Source organism: Lissotriton vulgaris, chromosome 1_1 (assembly GCF_964263255.1).
Source record: "Lissotriton vulgaris chromosome 1_1, aLisVul1.2, whole genome shotgun sequence".
NCBI lineage: Eukaryota > Metazoa > Chordata > Amphibia > Caudata > Salamandridae > Lissotriton > Lissotriton vulgaris.
Window position 1 is genome coordinate 458099766 of NC_141685.1, and position 25475 is coordinate 458125240.

At 42.0% G+C, this 25475-nt stretch overlaps 1 protein-coding gene across 7 annotated transcripts in view; it reads left to right on the top strand.

Annotated features, from left to right (window-relative positions):
- The window catches only part of DNAJC6 (DnaJ heat shock protein family (Hsp40) member C6), a 352982-nt gene that overhangs the window by 254589 nt on the left and 72918 nt on the right, over positions 1–25475 (top strand). For 5 of the 7 annotated variants that reach the window (XM_086953706.1, XM_086953678.1, XM_086953698.1 and 2 more), the window contains exon 13: positions 3514–3666. In XM_086953706.1, coding sequence (XP_086809832.1) covers positions 3514–3666 — 153 coding nt within the window. The remainder of the gene's footprint in view (positions 1–3513; positions 3667–25475) is intronic. The other 2 variants (XM_086953713.1, XM_086953692.1) reach the window with 1 other exon arrangement.

Consider the following 25475-nt stretch of genomic DNA (forward strand, 5'->3'; position numbering starts at 1 on the left):
CTAGGGCATGCGTTGGGCAGCTGGCAAACGTTTAGAGGTTGTCACTGCGTGGTTATGCACAGCAGGCATGTCAAGTGTACGTTTTTCTGCACCTGTCTGTGCTGAAATCACACAGGTCATGGAGAGGCTCTCTTCCTTGGTTAATGACCTGAGCAAATGTCACCGCCTAAGGTATGTCTACAAAATCTTTTCTGCTAAACTTATTGATCGTTTTTTCTGATTTGTGCACAGAGTCGCCTCCTCTTTGCCTCTTAGAGATGGTGTCTCTTAGGTTAGTCCTCTAGGTCATTACCTCATTGCAGCAAGCTTAACATATGGTCACTTCCCAAGCCCTGTTGGGAGATTGATATGCTCCTGTAAGACAATGGCGGGACCTTATATTGTTTACAGAAACCTGACTATATGTGGCTCCTGGGCCCGACATTAGTGGGATGTATTGTTTAAATTCAAATTCCACCTTGTTTTGTCCATCGGTAAATTTAAGGACACACCACTGGAGAAGGCATTAGTATGCATTGCTGAGTTACCCAGTGTCAGCATTTGGTTTGTTCTAGTATATAAACTCTCTTTGTTTCCTTGTGGGTTTCTTGATGAATTCATAGAGTTTCTTTGCAGTTTGGTGGGAACATTATTAAATATTATTGCCCTTGGAAAGATCAATCTTTGGTTTGAGGATATTTGGGCTACCCAGGCCCTGGTGGTATTGGACTTTTAATTGTAAGCAGGACTCTCAAAGAAAAGGTAGCCTTGTTGCCACACTAGGTGTCATTTGTTTCTACCCAACACAGTAGACGTAGCAAGTCTAATAGTATTCTGATTCTGTTTAATAATAACGTTCTTACTATGGCTGCGATAGGAAAGGCCCAGGGTAAATCTTGCCAACATCAGTCTTGTAATACATTGGATGCTGAGAAAGCCTGCTTTGTTTTGGGGCATTTTTGGACTTCCACCCCAGTGTCCCTCAAATGAGTTTCTCTTTTCAAGGCCTTGTACTACTCTCTTTTCCATACATTTACCAAGGTTTTGCTGGCATCGAGATGTGGCAAGTGGGCCACGAAGCATGTGAATAACTATCTTACTTCAACATTGAGAATGAAAAGGCTGGCCACTAGACAAGCTAAGCACAGATGGCACCTTTAGTATTCTGAAGAACCCCTATAGTGATTATTGGGCCAAATGACAAGCTACAAACAATGATGGGTGTCCTTTGTGGGTTTGTACATCTTGCAGGTATTTAATTCTGTCATTGAATTGGTTGAGGGGGTTGGTGATTTTTATGAATCCTAACTACATCACCAGTTCAATTCCTCCAGTCAGCAGCTGTGTAACAAATGTGACTATTATTTCTTGGAAAAATCCAATTGATTTATTAAAGCATTATAGCCATGGTTTTCCCCTCCCGTAGAAAAGAGCACTACAGGAACTGGAAATAGAGCAGTTATCAGTAATTCCTGCCTTTCATCTCTAAGAGTGAAGTCAGCCTGTTGAAGGCTTTGCTGATCTCTGGATCGCCACTTGATGTACGTCTTATGCTGTTCTAAAAGCATAGGCTTCCACCAGGGTACCAAGAGATCTGGAAAAAGATGTTAATTGAGACATTCTCTAAGTAACCCTACCATGATGTGAAACTGGAGTCGAATTACAGTTCCATCATGCTATATTACAGGTGGTAGTGAAAATTGGGGAAACATTTTGGCCCTCAAATTTATATGATCAGCTGGAGGCATGTGATCTGCTTGATCTCAACCAGATGGGCTTTCACCCTGAGGTGAGAATAGAAACTGCCCTGGTACCATCCTAGGTGACCGCGGTTTGGGTTTAGATAAGGGCCATTCTATACTTAGCAGTCATTCTGCACTCTTTGATAATGTGGATCCCTTCTTCTTAATTCACCGTCTGGTGGCAGTTTGTCTGCAAGGGATAACCTGTCTTGGTTTTCACATTTCTGGGCAGGTCTGAACCAGTCTCTGGGTCTTTATTCCTTCCAATCGATGGCCATGGAGTTCATACATGGTGTTCTGCAGGACTTCTTTTTGTCCCTGATACTCTTGAATGTGTTCTTGTAACCTGTAGCTAAGATTACTTGATCCATAACCACGGAAACTGTTGTGTATGATTACAGGATCCAGATGTTCATGCACCTTAGATGTAATCTTTTTGAACTTCAGAATACTTTTCAGTCCTCTTCAGCGGCCATTCAGGCTATAGTGGCAGTACATTTCTAAAACTCAATGCTGGCAAAACTGAGGTTATTATAATGGAGCAAGACAGTCAGTTAAGTCCTACCTGCTGGTCAGTACAATTTGGACTATTGCCCTCTTCTATTTTAAAGGAGTTAATGTTGAGGGATCATTCAATGCTGTGGTTATGTTATACTTTATTTGGAAGAAGCTGGTAAGAACAATGCTCCCATATGCACCTCCACATTTTTGCACTGCTGTGATGGGAGCTGCCAAAATTGTAAGCACTGATTACGGCAGTGTTCATCTCATTCATTCAAGTGTCCTCATTCAAAAGCTGCAAGTTATCTAAAACATGGCGGTTAATCTGATTTACTTTCTTAGGTAGTTTGATCAGATTACCAAAACCTTCTAGATTTTGCATGGGCAATGCATTCAGTTCAAGGCACTCTGCATTGCCCACAGAGCATTTCATGTGTTGGTACACAGGTAACTCTTGGAGAGGAGTTAGCCTAGGGCTAGGGCGGTCGTCCTCGAATCTGGGGGACTGGGTTCAAGTCTCAAGTCAACCACGCTGAACATCCTGTGATTCTGGGAAAATCACTTAATCTCTCAGTGCCTAACAAAAATGAATGTGTCCTCATGTAATGCAACTTTCCATAAATGCCTTAAAGCCCATCTGTTGGGTTAACATTGGTTAAGGTATTTCTTTTCTCCTTTCTTCACTCACAAAGTTCGAAGTCTTGGCAAAAAGATGGATAGGAGTCATTCACTTGCTCACGTAGGTGCACAAACATTTATGTGAATTCAACCCTTAGTTTGGACCAAATTGTACCCTTACCCGTCCAGATATGTGCAGTGCATTCTCTATTCTCAATTCAACACCTTCCCCCAGGATATTATTTTACCTACTATGGATCTATAAAATGTGGAATTTAAGAATATCATTAAAAATTAGCAAACCTCATTCCTAATCACAGAATGGATGCAAAATACATCTTAAAAAAACAACTGAAGTATGCCAATGATACAATGAAAAGGCACTGGTTACTAACTGAAATTACTGTACTTGAGACACAAAGCTTACATCAAAGAAATATGTTCATTGCATTCAACCAAGAGGCTTAGCGCTTTCGTAAGTGGTTTGCCAAATAAATAACCATGAATTGCAGACATTGCATGATGCTTGTTGTTCGGGTGCCATTAAGGAAGTACTCTTTTTTTATCATAGTGAAAATGCTGTCAAATATTCATTTAAATGTTATTGTCACAACAAAGTGTATTATTGAACCACTTGTTATCAAGCTGAAATAACATATTCACAATATTTTAGGAGCAGTGTTTGATCTGTTTGGAACTAGCCCTAAAAAGTCTGGCCAAGATTTGTTGGGGTCATTCCTTGGGGCTTCCGGTACTACTGGTGATCCTTTTCTTCACACCACAAGAAGTCCTTCACCAACAATCCACAATGATCCTTTTAACATGGGTAAGACACAGAATATATACCATATTCTCTTCCTACATCAGCAAAATAAAAGTTGCAACTTGTAATCAGTGTCCAGCAGACCGTAGTTCTAATTTGATTAGTATTTTGTTGTGACTGATATATTCAATAACAAAATAGCAATAAAATTCTATCTATATTATTTTTAGCAATCAACATATATTTAACATGTATCAGGGAATAACCTGTTACAAAACCATCAACTTGTTAAGCATCTATTGGGGCTATGAAGCCCAAGAGGTGGAGTCTCAAATGGGTTCTGATGCCCCTCGACTCCCTTGGTAATAAATAGCTTACTACTCTTGGCAGATCTTTCTGCATGGTTTATGGCGTAATGTTTTTTCATTTAATTTTTGAAACATACGGGCAAAGGTATTTAACAAGAACACTAGGAGTTAAATCTGAAGACCGCGCTAAAAGCACAATAATTATGCCTTGGTGTTATGGGTCCTGTTGTTCCCCTCTATAACATGGTCTCTTAGATGCAATAAACAATAGTTTCTTGAATTAATTAGGCACTACTACTATGGTAAAACCATTGACATTTCCAGTGCAGTAACAGAAGTTTGAAAATACGTTATTAGTACAATCTTTCAATTCACAAATGTTATCGGGGTGTGTTCATTGTCACTGACATGGCTGAAATATATAAAATACATGTGTAAATACTTGTGTATGTGTGTGTAATGTAAGAAATATTAAAAAATACAATCAAACGAAATAAGACCAAATTAGTCATGATAACTTGTTATCCACCTGCCATATCTAGGGTCCTCTGCTGATGAGGTGAAATTTATTTTTAAAAAGTGCTCTCACCAATGTGGCTGGATGGTCTGCAATTCTGTATCAGCCTCCTGGCTACGTTTTTCTCTGCAGAGGATGAAAACTGTCCCTGACACATAGATGGGGTTTCTCCTTGCTCATCAGGGACATTTTGGGTGTGATTTTTTTGGCCCTTGTGCTATTCATTGAGAGCATATTGTGCTGACTTTTGTTCCAGACCCTTCAGGTACTGGCTTAGCACATTGTCAATCACATCTTCTTTCCGACCACAGGCATACTTTAGTTTAACCATATTTCTTTTGACTGTTTGGGTGTGTGCTTCCATCTCTATTGAACCATTTTATATCTGAAATTAATTGGCCAGTGGACCAACAGCCAGCACTGACAAAAGCACTGATAAAAGAACCTGAAAAATGGATGCTACAGAAAATTAAGCAACCTTTTTCAGGCCAAGACCTTTTGATTTTACTGAAAATATGTGTATAATATACTTAACTATAGGGGCTTTCAGCCAGCTCTCTTCAGCCATTGGTCTGTTCTGTAATTCACACATTTCTACCACCCACTGCAGCATACAGCATAGGCCAATGATCCAGCCCACTTCAAATGATAGCTACCTTCACTGTGAATGGCAGCATTCTGATCTTTCACAAGGAGCACACCGACACAATGTAGTTCCCTGGTAATTTGTGACTCTTGAGAGTAAAAATATATATATTTTAGTCCCTCTCAACAATAGAAATTTACAAAAACCCTGACAAAACAAAACAACTATTACAACACCTAGCAACTTAGAACAAATCTATTGGCTTTGCCAATGCTTGCTTTTGTAGCATCTGTTTTTTTCAGATGCTTTAGTCCAACCGTTAGTATAGTAGGTTTGCTATTTGTACAATGTGTGCATGCTCAGTCTGCGTGCCACATAAACATCAAAACTATTGACTTTTCAAATATTTTTTTCTCTTTTTCTGCTTGGGTCCACCTTTCCTAATGTTGCGGTCCCAAGCAGGATATATATTCATGTGGGAATCCCTGCCCAAAAACAGAAGGGCTTTCACCACTGTGGATCTAGAAGACCTTTGTGTAGATGTGCCTCTAGGAGCAAGATTTTTTAATATGGAAAACCATATCAGAATCCTGGCTAAATGGAGTAGATGAGACTCATTTTGTGAGGTAGTAACCCTCACCAAATTATAGAGTGTAGATTCTGCTCTCACAAATACTAAATGAGGCCTATTGTCTTTGCATTAAGAGTAACCACACATGTTCTTGTATAACATAACAATAAGATAAAAGGGATTTTTTAAAGTTTGTACTCTGTAGACTTTTCAGTTACGCTACTGTGCCTCAATTTACCTTTTTGAATAATGCCAATGACTGGTCTTACATTATGCCTCATTTTTCAACTAGTTTCCATGAAAGCTGTTCTTTGCAATTTCTTTACATGCTTGAGCTATGCATTTCTAAATCTGTTTTGTCACACTGTAATTAGTATGTGTTCCAGTTATTCATGCTGTGCTAGAAAATGTATATATGTTCTGCGCTTTCGGAATGTAGTTGCTTAAAATGATGGACACAGCAGGACAAAATACTTAAATGAATCTCTTCCAGTAGTAAAGTTCTTTCATATAAAGCTGATTGTAGAACAACAGAACAGAGTTGAGAAGTAGGAGCAGTTACACACATCTGTAATCGTATGGTGATGATAAATCTGCCAGATGACTCTTCACAGATGGAGAAACTTACTGCAGTAAATGTACCACTTCTTTGTTTCTCTTACCACACAAATCTAGTTTAAAAGAGTAGCATTTTCTTACAAATGGTTCATTTGCTGCTATAGTGATACTGTGGAGCCACATGGCAGCACTACAAGAACATATGTCACAAATGCATGACTAAGGATTGTTCATGTATGTCATGATTGTGAGGAAATGCATCGTTCTCCGAACTTGTACAGTAAAGATAGGTGGAGAATAGCTCTTTCAGAATACTTTACGGTGGTGGAAGAAATCTGCTAACATCTTGCTTATGCAGTGCTGAGCCCAGAGCCCATGGTTTCTTACATGGCAGAAATGTTTCAGCATGCTCATGCTTGCCGTTGACATGGAAGTTGATCTGAATAAGGAACAGCCACTGGATAGCTGTAACCAACAAACAGTCCCTTAGACGCATGTTATGGGATGCCCGTGAAAGGTGACTTATATGTTTTTGGACTTCTAGAAAATGAGCATTTGGTGGGGACTCATAATGAATTCGAGAGCAGTGTATATGATCTGAAAGTACAAATAATTATGCTTTAGCAATGAATTTTGAAATACTTTTTTTTATTTCAATTGCTCTGTATATTTAGTCACTCAATTTGCTTAGTCTACATATTGTGCTATATTTTATACTTAAACAGTTTAAATTGTACCCAATTTACCCATTTGACCTCAAACCTCTAAGAAAAGCTTTGCACGTAGCGTACATCACCAAAAGGGTAATTTTTTTATTGGAGATTTGGAGAGGTGGGGTTGTTTTTCAGCAACTCAGTCTTACTTTGGATTCAGTTGCTGCCAGTGTGGTAAATAAAATTACCGGGACTATTTTTCTATACATTAAATGACAATAAGGATAGCTCAATAAAATGAGAGGCAGAGTCCGTGATATCTGAGTCATACGGGCTTTAATTAAGTGGCTCGAGACACTGGACATCGGGTTCCATCACCACTAAGGTTCAGGAAGGGATATTCAACATTTTATTAACATCACACATTATATATAGTAAAACTGTACAATTGGAATGAATACAGTAGGCGTAACAAGTGAAAAGAGAAGAGATAGGAACACATGGGCGTAAAAGAAGGCGTGTACAGGGGCGTACACGGAGGTGCGTACTGGAAACATCACAGAAGTGTCATAGGTGGGTGGATGCATAGAGAAATTCTGCAGGGTCAGCAGAAACCTTTACCCTGGATGCGTGCGCAACTGAGCATGACGTGTAACTAGGGAGAGCTGGGGGGCTTGACTTTAGCACTAGTAGAGGAGTCTTGGTGTCTGGGATGTCAGAACGACCTGCACCTATAGCATATCTGATATCTTGTGTTTGGAGGATGTGTTGTCTGAAGTTAAAGGTCTCTCGGGCAGAGGCCGTACATCACTGAATGCTAGTGGGTGCATATGGTTCTTCATGCATGTACGGGGGCCATGGGCCTACCATGGTAACAGGTTCGGTAAATCACTTGCAAGGAGACAGGAAAACAGGGCCCTTTGCTCTGCAGCCGGGAATATGTTTACCTATTTCACTAGACTGGAATGTGTTTTCGCGGAGGCTGAGCAGATAACTGTAGGCAAAATACCGTCTTGGCAGACAGGCCAGGCCGAGCCGGGCACCGCTTCGCTGGGCAGGAAGTAAGGTAGAGGTCAGGGATGCATACCTAAACTGCAGCTTTCAGAGACAGAAAAGACTTGGAGCCTCAATTAAGGGCCTGGCTCGACTGAGCCAGAAAAACGTGGAAAACGTGTGCTTTGCAATATTAAAAGTGCACCATGTAAATGCATTGGAAACGTAGGCCTAAATGTGGAACCAGTACTTTATACATGAAGGGCTTACTAACTGACATGTTAACATTGGACGGAAATACAGAAGCATTAACATGGCGGGCACGGAAAGGGAATTACATGACTTACATGGGGCACGGGTGCATGGATAGGGTGCGAGTGGGGGACACACTGGATACCTGAAAATTTCTATTTCCTCATTCCCTCCTTGGCCCCTACTGCGCCCTTTAGGATAGATCTATTTTCATGAGACCATCTATCTGTTCGTATAACATCATTTGCTCATCTTTTTTCATTCGGGCACGGGAACGTGAACATGGACGGGGAATAAAAGACGTGGCGCACAAGCCGCAAATCGCTGGCCCACATTGCAGACAGAGACAACAACTGAATACTATGAGCAGTATTATTCCTAGGAATGACAGTACTTTCCACCCCCAGGCGGATATCACACTCCAGAGCCAACCGGACCAAGTTCAGGTGCCTGGATTCTGGTGCATCTGGTGAGCTATTGTATGAAGCCTTGTTATTGCTTTATATACTGACGGTGCGTTATTAGGAATAAACACACAACAACTAGATCCGATCACTCTACAAGCCCCGCCCCTATCGGCCAGGATGACGTCAAGGACAAGGCGGTTTTGAAGAACAACAAGTCTCATAGCAGACTGCTCTTCGGTCAGGTTACCTAAAGCGAAAGTAGTCTCATTCACTACTGCTTCAAGAGTTCGTGTTAACCTGCGTATTATCTTACTGTTTTGGACGGGACCTATGAACCAGAAGTATCCTTTAATATAATCCTTATACTGGTCCCATGCTGACTCAGAATAATCAATAACAGGAGGAAGGTCTCTCTTATGTCTTACATGTACAAGATGGGTATCTCGATGATAATTGGATGGGGCTAGAAAAACTGGTGGCAATAGGAATGCGATGTAACACGTTCCATCCCAATCTAATGGCAGACGTACATAAGCTGTCTGACCACAAATAAAATAAGAATGGCGGGAAGCTTTGAAAGTAGACTTTCCTTTATCACTGAATTCGACCACAGTATTACAATCACTGTGTCCTAGATGTACTGAACCATTCTTTCTAACGCATAATTCACCTTTCACTGGTAAAACTGTAATAAACGGCAAGTCCGAATTAGTCTCGGACTGAACGTTCAGAATCATGAGGCTAAGGGAAAAATGTCCTAATCCATACACTTCATTTTCTAGATCGGTCCCTGTCCTTTGGGGAATACCTTCCTTGTCTGGGAAACATGCTTTATTCATAATTGTATTCAGGTTCCCCCATATCCAATTGCCTTGGGAAACCTTGGACTTACTGTCTAATGAGGACATTAAAGTAAACCATGCTCCGCACGAACCATTATGTGTAAACGGGTAGGGAAAGAGGGGCAGAGCTCCCTTCATTTTCTGGTAAGGGGGGAGTCGGCCACATACCCAGCAATTCGTGACATTGCTGGTCTGATGAGAATGGTGTAACATACGGATAAAAGTGTTGTTGCGAAGTGCTAGACGATAAGATAGTTCGTGAGGTGGCACGTCACTGAAAGTGTGCTCTATAGTGTCATTGAAAGAAGTATGTACATGTGAACCAAGAAGAGGAAAGAAAACATGTAACGTCCAGCTTATACATAGGATCGTAACACTCAGAAAAAACATAAAAAGCAATGTAATGATGCATCTACTGTGTAAATTTTTACAGTATTTCATTTTCTTGACTTTCTGTCTATCTCTCTCACTATTTGGGTCTATCTCATACATGTCAGAAACCTGTCTAACCGCTTCACCCGAGGGGGACTTAAACAATTAAACGCTGTCTGACTTACTAGACCTTAACTTTGTTTTATACTCCTGTTGCGGAGTTTTCTCTAACAAAGGGAGTTTAGAGTCGGTATCGTAATCAGGGCAGTCTTTGGGAAATGTCTCTGGACACAGTCCATGAACACGCTTGATGTGGCTGGAATGGAGCCAGCCTTTCCTTCCCTCTACTTTTACTGCGGTCCTCGTGGTCATCAACACCAGTTTCGGTTCCTTCCACCTGGGCTCCAGAGGGCTTGAGCGATCGAAGTTCCGTATGCATATCAGGCCACCCGGAACGATTTCATGCGGTTTCACTTGGGTGTTGTCCGGGAAGGCAGCCGCGACCTGTGAACGACATGAGAGTAGTGCAGACATCAAGGAAAAGCCAGGTAATCTGTCAACATATTACTATCGACATCAGTTATTTTACGCGGCATAGGCGTACCCCACATATTTGGGGGTCTGCCGAAAACTACTTCATAAGGAGATAGTCCGGTTCTGGAATGAGCTACCATACGCATGTAAAAGAGGGCAACCGGCAGGGCTACCATCCAATCTACTCCTTTTTCTGCACAGACCTTCGCTAACCGTGTTTTCAGAGTCTGATTATGTCTCTCGACGAGACCAGCTGCTTCGGGGTGTCGTACACAGTGAAATTTCCACTGGTATCCTAACAGGAGTGATACCTGTTTCATGAGTTCGGACGAGAATGGCTGTCCATTATCGGAGTACACGACACGGGGCAAACCGTATCGCGGGAAAAATTCACGAACCAACTGTTTGGCAGTGGTTACAGCAGTGTAATCTGGGACTGGGTAAGCTTCTGTCCATCTGGATAGGGCGCATACAACTACGAGGACGTACTTAAATCCACGACATCGATCCATCTGGATATAATCCATCTGGAGGACTTCAAAAGGATGGTCAGGAGGATGGAATCCACCTTGTTCCACGGGAATGCCTTTGCCTGGATTGAACTGACAACAGATCATGCAGGTACGCACTTTCTGTTTTGCTGCTGCACGTAAATGCTTGTTGAACCAAAGGTTCTGGATGCTGTCTAACATGGCTTTTTCTCCTAAGTGTGCTGGACTATGTGCTGTATTAATGATAACTTGAACCATAGAGTCGGGGAGAAACCATGTGGCTTTTCCCTTCGTCATCCATCCCTGATCTGTCTGGACCCCTCCTTGTTCTGTCCATTTCTTTATTTCGTCTGGAGTGGCATGTGTCTGTATGTCGAGTACATCTTGTGTGGGATCCCTGACTGTCATGCAATGCGTCAGTGGAGTTACTTCGGTCTTTGTCGTGTCAGCTGGAATGTCTGTATGAGTCTGAGCTGTAAGCTTGGCTGTTCGATCTGCCAGGTCGTTACCCTGGGAAATAATGTCAGTGACTTTAGTATGTGCTTTGCACTTCATGATGGCAATGACTGAAGGCAAGTGTATTGCTTCTAACAGAGCTTGAATGAGGGGACCATGCTGGATCTTGGCTCCATGGGAGGTCAGGAAACCTCTCTCTTGCCAGAGGACTCCGAAGTCGTGAACGACTCCGAATCCATACTGTGAATCTGTGTATATATTTACTTTCAGGTTCTTGGCTCGTATGCAGGCTTGGGTCAGAGCGATGAGCTCTGCTGCTTGGGCAGACAATGTGTCAATACGATGTGATTCTATGACTTTAGTTTCAGTGGTCACTGCATATGCGGCCACTAACTCTCCTGTACTTGTTCTCATACATGAACCATCCACATAAAGTGTCAGGTCTGGGTCAGGTAATGCAATGTCTGTCAAGTCTTGTCTTGGTTTCGTAATTGTGTTAATGACTTCCACACAGTCATGTGGTGTAGGGTCTGCTGTAATCGAGGGTAACAATGTAGCAGGATTTAATATGTTGCAACGTCTGATCTCTACGTGTGGCTGAAACAGTGTCAGTTCATATCCTGTCAGTCGTGCTATGGTCAAGTGCTGAGTCTGTGTCCTGTTTAAGAGAACTTCCACGGAGTGTGGAACCTGTACTGTCAGGGGATGTCCTAATACTATGGAGTCGCTTTGTCTGATAGCTAGAGCTGTTGCTGCAACTGATTTCAGGCAGGCAGGCAGAGCCTGGGCTACTGGATCCAATGTACTAGAAAAATAAGCACAAGGCTTGTGTTTTCCTGCTTGATCTTGTGTGAGAACAGATAATGCTGTGCCATCGCGTTCAGTGACAAAAAGTGTAAAAGGTTTGCTGTAACATGGTGTCGCTAAAACAGGTGCTTGACATAGGGCTTTCTTCAGTTCATCAAAAGCTTGTGTATGTTCCTGAGTCCAAGGGAGGACAGTCGAAGTCGCTGCCTCCTGTGTTGTCAACTGTATGAGTGGCTTGGCTAGATATGCGTACTGGGGAATCCATTGTCTACAGTAAGAAGTGAGGCCAATGAAGGCCCGTACCTCCTTTTGTGTCTTGGGCTGTGGAAGATGTGCAATTAACTGGATACGATCTGGTGTCAACTGTCTACCCCTCTTGGACAGCAAGTGTCCAAGGTAAACCACTTGCTGGGCACAGAATTGCAGCTTCGAAGGGGACACTTTATGCCCCTTTTCGGCCAGAAAATACAAGACTGACAGTGATGCATGCTCGCAATCACGTTCTGTTCGTGCTGTGATCAATAGATCGTCAACATACTGGAGTAGGGCAGTGTCAGTAGGCATGTAAATACTGTCTAGTTGTCGTTTCAGTGCTTGGCTGTAAATGCTAGGGCTTTCTGTGAACCCTTGAGGAGCACGTGCAAATTTGAAGCTTCTGCCATTTAAACAGAATCCGAAAAGATACTGGCTTTCCGGATGAATGGGGACACTAAAGAAGGCGTTCTTGAGATCGATTACAGTAAAGAACATCGCTTCGGAGTCAATGGCAGTCAATAAAGAAGAAATGTCTGGGACCACTGGGTACTGGGGTATTATGCATTTGTTTAATTCTCGAAGGTCAATCACCAGTCTGTAGACCGGTGGTGCATTAGGGTCAGTTCGTTTAAGAATCGGGATGATTGGAGAATTACACACATTGGAGTCAGTTTCTACAACCACTCCTTGTGCAATGAGTTCGTCAATAATTTTCAGTAAGGCCACTACAGCCTCAGGTGGTAACTTGTATTGTCGGATTCGGGGCAGTACAACTCCTTGTTTGAGAGTGACACGGTATGGTGTAATGTGCATACAACCTACATCAGTTGGACCTCGCGCCCATAAATGCTGTGGTACATTCTGTAATCTTGGATCAAAATCTCTAAACACATAATGTCCTTTAAAATCTCGTAAAAACAATCTCACTCCTTCCGGAGAACAACAAATCACTGCTCCTAGTGCTTTCAACGGTTTTTATACCAAGCAAGTTTTCTGGGCATGATTTCGTAAGTAACAAGTCTGTAGTACGGGACAATGGACCAACTTCTAGGGAAACTGGCTTTGACACTTCGTTAACAATAGGCTTTCCTGAAAATCCCAGGGAAACATTCTGTGAGCCTGAGAGGGGTGCCCCTGGAACCTCGTCATGACTAATGGTAGTTCTGCTCGCCCCTGTGTCAATCAAAAATTTTCTGTCTTTCCCTAATACCTGACTATGTACATAGGGACCCTCTTGATCTACAGGAACCTCGATAAGGGGCAAGCCAACCTCCCTCTCTAGGCTGTTTTATGAGTACTGTTGATAATCGGGGTAATCTGACTGTGCATACTGGTACATTTGTTGCGTGACATGTTGTGTGGCAGCAATGGGTTGGGGTTGGGGTACAGCTACTGTCTGTTGCGCGTTCTGTGGAGGTTGCGTGTTCTGCGGAATGTTTTGGGGAACATATTCTTGTCTAGGTGGACGCGGTCTTTCTTTCGTCTTGCCTGTAGCTATATTGTGTTTCAGGACTGCACATTCATTTATATAGTGACCTGGCTGTTTACAGTAGTTGCAGTTCCCTTTAACAGGAGCTGCAGAATGACTGGACGGTGCCATACCCCTCTTCTGACTGTCAGCTGGGACAGACTGAGCAACTAGTACTTTCATTTTCGTATCTTTTATACGTCTCTGTTCATGTTCGTGTTCTTCTCTAATTCGGTTCTGGTGGTACTGTAACATTTGTAACATTTGGGAAGGGCTATTTGCTTGCCATGTACTCTCGACTTTCAGTACTCTATTTTTAACTTGTGGTAAGGAATTCTCTACTAATTTGGTCACAAAAAGATGTGGGTAAGATTCACTACTTGTTTTCAGGCCGCTATTAATAATGAAACATTTCTCGAATCTGGAATAAAAATCGCAAGTGTCTTCGTCTTGTTTCTGTTTGCAGGCTGAGATAGCATCCCAGTCTTCCTTTTTAGTTGCTAGTAATCTTGTCAAAACCTGTACTAACAACTCTGGTAATGCTTTAGCTTTTTCCCCAAGACCGGTACCAGGGACTCGTGTATTTTCTTCGTGTTCTAATTCTGCCCAATCAATCTTTTTCTCTCCCACCTCCCACTCTTTTTCTTTCAGTTTTTCGTAAATCCCTGCAGGCAACAGAACTTTCAACATTTTAATAATATCGGGATACGTATACTCCCCCATGCAGAGCATGTCTTTTAATTCTCGGTGAAACCCTGCTGGATCTTTGTCGTGACAGGGCACTAATTTTTTCATTTCCAATAATTCCATTTTCGTTAAGGGGGTGTATACGAATACTCGTTCAAGCTCACCGTCTGTCTTCCGGACGGGATGAACTTCTCGTAAGGGATTCTGTCTGTCTATGTAAAAGGTTTTCCTTACTGGGGGTGGAACGGGAACGAAATGTGGAGTCAGGAAAGTTCTGTACTTGTGTCGCTGTTCTAGAATGACATTAATTAAATCGGTACCTAGGCCTCTCCATCTACCTAGGAGTATTTATTTATTTATTTATTTATTTTTGAGATTTTTATTGCGCGAACAATTACCCTAGGGTGTCTCGGCGCATGTGTGAGCTAGCAGGACCACAATGGTAGAGTTCACTGGTCAAACAGCCATGTCTTTATGAGCCTCCGGAAGCTCATCAGGTTGGGGGCATTTTTAATATTTAGTGGAAGAAGGTTCCAGAGTTTTGGTACCTTCTTCCACTAAATATTAAAACTCTTCCAATATATTATATAGGGGACCTGGATCAGAATTCTGACTCTCATACAATGTAATGAGATGTTGAATCATGTACATACCAGCTAATCGCTGTTCGTCTGGGGAAAGATTCAAAAATGTTTGCGCTACTGAGTCATCTTTATATACGCTAGTATTGCCAGCCCATTGTACTGCTGACCGGGCTAGTTCCTGTTCATGCATGGTACTAAGCTCACTGTAACCTATTCGTTGTTTCAATACTTTATCCGTGGCTTGGAATAGATGCTCAAGAGAACATTGTTCTGGTATGGGAGAAAGAAAACGTTTCTTGCATTCTGGGCGTATGGGTCTGTCAAAGGGTCTCGCCCTACCTACGTACGCTATTCTAGTTCGGTTCTCGGTTTCTATATCATCGTCTTCTGAGACTTCATCCTCCGCTTTCTCGGCTTCTCTCGCTGCTCTTTCCCTTTCGTGTATGTCTAGAATTTCTTTACGAATCTTTCTATACATGGATTCTATACAACCTTGTTTACTATGTTTACCATCAGCTATGTTGTCACTCCATTTTGTTAGGACTTTCATCTCTTCTTTGCTTTTACCTGGCTGATCTTGTTCCCTTATCAAACAATTTATCAAAAACTGTAAGATCATATTTTGAGTCTCCACCTTCCTGTGTGCCATGGCCTCGTGAATACTTTCTGGTCTCTCCCCCGTTCTAATAAAATGATATATGTTGTCTAAATGTTCCCTCATATCTGGTAAAATAGTCAAATAGTTTGTAACACGTCGTATACGTATTGAATATAATATCATCTGGTCTTCGCCTGGTACTGGATCATATCTGCAATCAGTAAGGTACTGTTTAAGGGCTGCGTATTTAGCTACTTTTGGTGTGCGCTGTAATGCTGCTTCTCTTAGTGTTGTTTGTTTAACTTGAGGCTGGGTGATAGGGGTACCTCCTGCTGCTCCTCCTGATGTGTGATCGTCAACTATTACTGGCTGTGCTGTCGCTGTCGCTGGTGGTAGTGTAACTGGTAAAGTAGGTGTAGGTAATGTAGGTTGGCCCTGGGTTGCAGGTGGATTAAAAGGATTGCCAGGACCAGTGGCAGGAGAGACAGTGGGGGGAATTGAGTCATGAACAGGGTTGTGAGGATGAACATTTGGAGGAGGATTTGCATTTGCATACTCTGGGACAGTGTCATCTAAGTAAGAAGAAAGGAAAATTTCCGCTGCGGTCTGTTTATGACGAAGTTTAGTCGGGACCAATGGTGGCGGTAAATTACTGGGCACTTCCGGGGTCGCCTTAGGTAGGCCCTCGGCGAGAAGGGGATACATGCCTTTAATAAGGGCATTTCTTTGTCTGTCTAATTGTTCTGCTTTGACTCGTTCACCTTCTTCTAATAACTCTTTTTCTTGGGCTTTTTCTGATGATTCTTTGCTTTTCTCTGCTTTCCTAATTTCTTTCTCTGTTCTTCTATGCGCTTCTTTACGCCACAATTCTATGGCATCTTTCTGGGATTGTCTGGCTTTCTTTTTCCAAAGTGCTTCCTCTACTCTCATGATGCATTCAGCATCCCATGTCCCTGAAACAGGCCATCTATATTTCTCTTCCAGATCCTTGGTGTAGTCAACCCATAAGTCTAAGTACAGTATGGCATCTAAGCCATATTTATGGTACATAAAATGTCCGGGAGTGTCCCTAGGCGGGACGGGAACTGCTTCTTCGAGTATCCCTTTCCTGGTTCCTATCTGACGTAATTTCGAAAACAGCGGCGTATTTGAACTTACTTGAACGTGAACACAATGAACACAGTAATGAATTGCAAACAATCATTTATACCACGACATTAAACACATTAAAACATTTCGGACAGATACTACCTGGTACATGGAAAACACAATTCTGAGAATCTCGAGAGACAATACTAGAATACTGGATCACTGGATGCACTGCTAAAACAGTACAGACATACCGGTCCCATAAAGAGACACGTCATACCGTATCCACCTAAGTGAACACGTCTGGACCGGATCTGTGTACCCAGACCCGTCTTGACCGGGCACAAATTAATGAACCCGTCTAGATGCGTTCCCAACAACGGTACTCACCGGGAAGCAGAACTGAAGGCCTCGGAAACTCGATACTGGACTGGACTGGACTGCTACGGCGTCTGGCTGCTACTACGCATGCGCTTCGGAACAGGTGGGCCTCTGGATACCTCGGACCTTGCTCTCTCGGCTTGGGCTCTGGTCGGGACTCTCCGCATTCCTCACCGCCTCATCTGGATGCCGGACCGCAGTCTCCGTCTCCTCCGTGGGCCTGAGGGAGTTAGCAGGAAAACCCGCAGGTGTGCACAGAAAGGGGTCCGTCACGGCTGTAGAAGGGGTCAGGGGCCTGCGTTACATCGCCGGCGCGTGGGGAAGGGGAGGAGCCCCTGTTCGGGCGCCAGATTATGTGGTAAATAAAATTACCGGGACTATTTTTCTATACATTAAATGACAATAAGGATAGCTCAATAAAATGAGAGGCAGAGTCCGTGATATCTGAGTCATACGGGCTTTAATTAAGTGGCTCGAGACACTGGACATCGGGTTCCATCACCACTAAGGTTCAGGAAGGGATATTCAACATTTTATTAACATCACACATTATATATAGTAAAACTGTACAATTGAAATGAATACAGTAGGCGTAACAAGTGAAAAGAGAAGAGATAGGAACACATGGGCGTAAAAGAAGGCGTGTACAGGGGCGTACACGGAGGTGCGTACTGGAAACGTCACAGAAGTGTCATAGGTGGGTGGATGCATAGAGAAATTCTGCAGGGTCAGCAGAAACCTTTACCCTGGATGCGTGCGCAACTGAGCATGACGTGTAACTAGGGAGAGCTGGGGGGCTTGACTTTAGCACTAGTAGAGGAGTCTTGGTGTCTGGGATGTCAGAACGACCTGCACCTATAGCATATCTGATATCTTGTGTTTGGAGGATGTGTTGTCTGAAGTTAAAGGTCTCTCGGGCAGAGGCCGTACATCACTGAATGCTAGTGGGTGCATATGGTTCTTCATGCATGTACGGGGGCCATGGGCCTACCATGGTAACAGGTTCGGTAAATCACTTGCAAGGAGACAGGAAAACAGGGCCCTTTGCTCTGCAGCCGGGAATATGTTTACCTATTTCACTAGACTGGAATGTGTTTTCGCGGAGGCTGAGCAGATAACTGTAGGCAAAATACCGTCTTGGCAGGCAGGCCAGGCCGAGCCGGGCACCGCTTCGCTGGGCAGGAAGTAAGGTAGAGGTCAGGGATGCATACCTAAACTGCAGCTTTCAGAGACAGAAAAGACTCGGAGCCTCAATTAAGGGCCTGGCTCGACTGAGCCAGAAAAACGTGGAAAACGTGTGCTTTGCAATATTAAAAGTGCACCATGTAAATGCATTGGAAACGTAGGCCTAAATGTGGAATCAGTACTTTATACATGAAGGGCTTACTAACTGACATGTTAACATTGGACGGAAATACAGAAGCATTAACATGGCGGGCACGGAAAGGGAATTACATGACTTACATGGGGCACGGGTGCATGGATAGGGTGCGAGTGGGGGACACACTGGATACCTGAAAATTTCTATTTCCTCACCAGGGTTTGTGGCTGAAAAGGTGCTGAAGCTTGTAATCCCTAGAGAATCAAGCTATTGAACAGTTCACCACTAAAGCTTTATTAATGAATTGTCTATGAAAAATGTAGATGTATTACTTTTTAAGACTGTACTTAAAACCAGCACTGTAGTTTGCTTACTTTCATATCAACGGCCCCCTTAAACAGCTAATTGTGGTCAACAAATCCTCAAAGTAATTTGTCCTTTGGTCACTCAGTACTCCGAAATGATGGTTGCAGGTGATTTTAATTTTCAGTTTGACTCGCCTGACATAGATTCGATAGGTCATAAACTCAATGACCTCATAACATTTTCAACACTATGTAGTTGAACCTATCCCCATAAAAGGTCACTCCTTGGTCTTGATCTGGATCAAGGTACAGGTCTCATGGTGCTCAAAACTTATAGACCTATTTCTTTGCTTCTATTTCCGGAAAAACTCTTAGAGGCCCATCTTGACCAAGATATGTCCATACACCAATAAGACACTGCCTTCCTTCTTCCTGCGAAGCTGGCTTTCAACCTTTACACAGTATGAAATCCATTATACTAACTATTTTGGACAAACTAAGATGGATGGCTAACCAGAGAAAAGAAAACGCTCTGATGTTTAACAAGATTGAGCACAAGATCTTGATTGACCGGGTGAAAAGGCAGGGGTACAAAGTAATGCCATACACTGGATCAAATCTTATTTAGGGGAGTGAATGCTGTCAGTTAAACTAGGGCATTTTTCATCTAAAGCAGTCAAGCTGGAATGTGGGGTTCTGCAAGGATATTCGCTATCTCTGCACCTGTGATTGTGTAATTAGTATCTAAATGTTGCGGTGTATACAACTATGCCAATGATTCTCAGCTACTATTCCACATGGACATTACCCCTACTCATATGCAAAATTTCAAAATACAATGAGGAATTATTACAGTTGGATAGGGACCAATCATTTGAAATTGAATGCGGACAAGACAGAAATAGACTTGTTGAATAATAAAACCAGTATTTGGACTGGCCGAGTGAACTTGGTTCAGTGCCACCTCTTACGGTATACACCTGTTACAACGCAACTTTTACAACTACCTACCATTACAACGCAACTTTTACAACGCATACCATTACAACGCATTGCGCTGGGGGGCGCTCTAGGATAGGGAATAAGTTTAATTTACTATCCAACACCTTCCCTAGTGTCCACGGGGACTGGAGTTGGAATAGTAAATTATACTTACCACTATCCAGCACCTCTAAGCGCTATGCGTTGTAATGGTATGCGTTGTAATGGTCGCGTTGTAATGGTAGGTAGTTGTAATGGTATGCGTTGTAACGTCATACATCCCCTCTTACAAACTCTGGCAAAGGGAGGCAAGGGTGATTTTAGGGTTTAGGGATGGCTAGAAGGAAAGGCAGGTAAAGGTTTGATTTTAGTGTTTAGCGCGTTAGTAAAGGTAAATGGAAGGAAAGGGTGAATTTAGGATTTGGTTTTTATGTAGAACTACAGGGAGGGAATGCTGATTTTAGGGTTCAGGTGGGTAGAGTTAAAGGGAGGCAACAGTGATTTTAGGGTTCATGGGTGGGTAGAGATAATGTGAGGTAAAGGAGACACTACAAGGTTCCCACCAAGACAAAATCCAGTTGTTTTGCCAGCAAAAAAAAATCTCAAGTTGTCTTGCAAGAAAGCAAAAAAAAATATCACAATCTGACAGCAAGCGGCATAGAACAGCACTAATAAAGAAATCAAGTGTACTTGGTCCATGCTCTGTGGAAAAAAACAAACTAACGGAGACAAACTGAAACACACTCGCCAATGAAATGCAAGAAAATAAGAGTGACAATGAAACCAGCAATGGTGATTAATGGGTGGGCCCTGTTTAAGTGACCAAAGATCTTTGTAAGGGACAGGGATTGCGCTGTCTCAGCCAAGAACCACCAAGGAAATAACTAAATTGCTATTGAATCTTCTGTCAAAGACACAGGTACTGTCAGAATGTTAAAGTACCAGTATAACATGGAAGCTAGCAGGGGGCAGTTATCGTTCATGTTCACTACTTCCAGAAATCCTACGAAAGCATATGCAAGGACTCACTTAGCTGCTCTGTGATCGAATGAAAAGTACCTGAATAACGATGCTGTGCTGTATCATGCCAATTTTTTAAAACTAATTAGTGGATGCAGCCGCATTCCACAGAGGACGCATAAATCCCAAAAATTGAATTTTAAACATTCAGGCCCTGATTAGGATGGTGGTCGGATGAGCGTCCGACCGCTACGATTGCCAGATATGTAGTTGGCAGTTCCACCTACCTAATAACAATTAAACCACGGTGTAGGGGATCGGAAAAATGCCTTTTTCCATTGCGGCTTGTGCTGCATCCTAGAAATGGCTTGTAGCACAAGCCGCAATAGAAAAATTCATTTTGCAAATATCCATACACAATGTGCCAAGCACCATGTGGAGCCTGGCACACGATGCATGGATGTTTGGGGGCCACTACATGTGCCTCCCTGGCCCTATTGAGGAGACCCAGTGGAGACGTGGGCTCTGCAAGAGGCCCCCAAAGTCCCATTCCGTCTCTCTTTACATGGCGGTCAGACTGCCTTGTAAAGGCAGAAGGAAAGGGACATTGTAATCCATACCGCAGAGCTTCTGCTTGCACCACCCCCATTGTAGGGAAACTCTTTGACCGAAGCACCTACCGGATCCTTGCGCCTATTGGAGGCGTTTATCAGACCCTCCGCCCACTGCGTTCTGATATCGCTTCATCATGCGTCGTTTGGACCGTAGCCTCAGATGTCGGATGGACTGCAACCAACAGCTTGTTGGTGGCGATCTGCCCCACATTATAATTGGACCCTAAATGTCCTTGGTTAAGAGTTCATGACCCAACCACATCAAGTAAGAATCAGTACAATTTATTTACAGAATCTTACAGGTAAAATATGCCATAATTATATGTAAGAAAGTGCTCACAAACGTGAAAAAGTGCAAGTGTGAACCAAGACTGAAAAGTGCATCAGAATAAAAAATACATATAACTCTAGTCTCCTTGAGTGATTTCTAGACATGGTGTCAAAAGGAAGAGTCTTTATAAAGTCTGTGGTTGACTTCATTGTGACCTCTGGACAATAGAAGGTCATCATCAGTACAGGAAAATAAGGAGTGAGCACTAAATATCAAGAGAAAAAATGTGGGGTTGGGCAAGAACAAACTGTAATAGGTATACAGAAACTCACTTGACTTCACAAGGCCATTAATCTGTTAAGTAGGGGATTGAAACCAATTATGTAGTGCAAGGGACTCCTGTTAAGTAGGAGTAGAAAGGAGTATGTCTGTGGAAAAATAAATAGGATGATTAAGAGCAATGAATGCAGGAAAAAAGGGGGAAGACAAGCGGGGTGGAGAGTAGGGGCTGGAGGTAATTGCAATAAAGCAGTTCCCAAGATAATAATAGAGAGCCTACCTCTAGCCAGGTCTGGGGGCTTAGTGGACTAATGCGTACACTGTAGGGGCCTGTGTTCGACCTCATGGTCACAGATTCAAATCCCGGTGGGTCCACTCAGCCTTTCATCCTTCTGAGGTTGATAATGAGTACCATTGAGTTGGGTAACAATAGACATCTGTTATTCAGCGCCAAGATACCCTTGGGTGAACAGTGAGCTTTACAAATACACGTTATGTTATGTTACCTATGAAGCATTCCAAGGTTATAGGCTTCACCAGTGGAGCCACCCTGGACTGAACCAATAAGGTCAGTAAAATGCTGGTTACTAGAGCCGACTACCTGTTCATTTGTATGGCAACATGGGGTATGCAGTTGCCAATGACTTTGTACGAACACCTGTACCCCAAAAATATCTCCAGAATCAAAGCAATTGGTTTGGACAAGCTTGCCACCATTATGAAGTGCTAAAGTCAGCTAGTTTCCTCAAAAATAATGTTACTCCAACTAACACATTACTAACAGGGCATTGGAGATCAGTGAATGGAAGCCAGTGGGCATCTTATTCTGAAATGGGCTTTGTAACACAGAGACAAGCTTCAGAAACAGTGTAAGGATTTTCAAAATATTCGACTTGTGCAACTGAAAGGGTATGGTTTTGAAATAGGTTATTGGCTTTTACATATTAAATAGAAGGGTTTATGTCTTAATTGACACAATAAATTGCTTTGCAAATTACTACTGTATGTTTTATGAACATATTATGTACATAAACACAAATTGAACACTACTTTCTGTGTAATGCTTTGGTTACATCATTCGGTTTATGTGGAGTCTCTACATATATATGTGTGTGTATGTACATATGCATGTATTTTTGTATAGATTTGGTAAATGTATGAAGCAAACCTTGCTAAAGGGCAACAGAGCAGTGTACAGGGTCAAATAAAAAGATATGGGCAATAAGTGCCTGGAGGAGAAGTTTAGTTGTGAGAGTGGAGGTGGCTACTACTTTTTAGTGATGTAGTATTCTTTAAATACGAGTATCATTCCTAAATTAGAGCAGGGTTTGGGAAATCATGATTAATAAATGTATGTTGTTCCTAATCCTTGGTGTATAAATGGAGAAGGCCTGCTACCTTGTTTTTTTTCTTATTTTGCACTTGTGGAGGCATGTTGGATTGAAAGGCATCCCTCCGAAAGTAAGTATGGTTATTGTTATATGGAATACAACAGTTTACGAACATGAGGTTTATAGACTATTAGGATATACCTTACACTACCAGAAATTGAAAGCAGGCTCTATTTCTACATTCCAGAAAATGATTAAAACCCTACAAATAGTCTACTTGATAATGAGATCTGAAGCTCTAAAGAATCCTTCTCTCTCAAGAACAGTGATTCTAGAATCCCAAAACCATACCTTGCACTAGAAATCTTCAAAGTACCACTAATCCGCTAGGAAATATGATCATCACAGGTTGTGGTTCCTTTTCTGAGTACATGGCAAAAATAGTTGGATTCTTTTAATCAATCATAAGTGTCAACTACTTAAGCATTTACCTGTTTTAGAATGTTCATATGCTCATGATCAATATTCTTCAGGATACATGCTCACAAATGATCTGTAATTTATGAGTAACATGTGAAACTAAGATTCTTTATACAAATATTCTGAGTTTGGACGGAGCTTTCATGATCATTTACACAATAATAGAAAAATGACCTTGACCAAGTCGGTGTCCACTGACCTTATTGTCATTATTGCCAATCCTGTCACCGTTTTTCTTCAACTGAACCTCTTTAAGTTCAACAAACGTGCAGTTAAAGGGAACGGCTATGAGTTTTTACTTGCCTGATCACCACATTAAAAATTTGAAACAGAGCATGATTTTTAGAAATATCTAATTTTTGTATACCATTTAGCAAAATGTAATCATTACATTGACTAAATGCTCAGTTTATAGAATACAGATTTGACCATCTTTAACCTGCTACATGTGTAGAGCTTTGTTCAGTTCTACCTACGAAATATATATGCTTCAGTATTAATTATCATAGATCTCGAAATACACCAAGATAACCAAGCTCTTTGTAATAGCTATAAGGAAAACCTACACAATGCAATACTTTGCTTAGTAATCAGGCTTGCCAAAACAACCAGCAGTCAGGCCAGTTCCTTGGGATTAGGCAGAACTGCACTCAAAATGAATTCTTCCCACACTCGGATTTTGCACTAAGTTGATCGCTCTGGCTGCCTAAAAAAAGTAGTAAAATTGTCTCACAAAAGTGCCTGGCTGAAAGACAGAAGTGGATTCCTTAATCCCCCCCCAAAAAACATTCAAGAGACAACCTATTTGTCTACATGAGCACACTCCCACTTAAGAAATTAAAACCATGTTTATGGAAAACTGCAATATTGTTGGGAACACCTTAAGGGGGTCAGAAACCACCATTTTCTCCTCAAAGGAGGCAAAACCTCAAAGGCAGCATTGCAAGAGCTCTTAAGTCCCTCCCCCCCATGTACACAAACTATTACACCATTATGGAGACTATCTCTCTTTACTGGTGCTGTTAAATGTGTCAGTTTCAAGTGTGCACCTTGACACATGTTATGCAACAACATTGTTACCGAACAGAATGTGCTTCTTAGGTTCAATGCCAGAGATGATGCCTGCGTTATCAGATGGTGTGCCAGCAAAGGCTACCTCCGCAAAACAAGTCAGAAAAAGAATAAATAGGCTGTATAAAAATGAATGTCTCTCAGTGAGTCATTATTAAACTATTATAAAATTACTCTGTCACTGATTTCTTTTTGAGGAAGTTGTCCAACCAAAACTCTTTACTTTGCTACAAAGAAGCACCATCGGTATAGTGTTTCAGTGCTGTGCTACAAAACAATGCAGCCATTGTACGAGCATTGAAGTGAATGGGTGTTACACCCTTATAAATAATTAAATAACTATGTACTTATTATAACATATAAACTCATTACCACTAGTTTGACAGCAGCGTTAATTCTGTTACGCAGTGTTGATAGAAACTGAAACCAAACTCTCATGAATAAATTACTGTGGCACGCTGATCATACATAATGTGCTGCCTGCTCCTGAGATAATTGCAGTAAAACAGTGACTGGGGCAACATTAATTCTGTTGGGTATAGCATCAAATAAGCTGTAGAATCATTTGTTTACAAAATGATCTCACCCGTCAGTCAGGGATTTACTTACTAGGATTGTACCAAAAGTATGCTAGAATATTTCTGAAATATATTTTTATTACATTGTGATTCATAAATCATAGAATACAATGTTGCATGTATCGGCTAACTGTATAACCTTTATGGCCTTACACACTTATACAGCCATTGACCAATCATACAAAATTCATTAGTCTGCTGTGGATGGATACTCATTTATGTAACAGTTGTTTATTTATTTTACTATTTGATAGTACATGTTTAACAAGAAC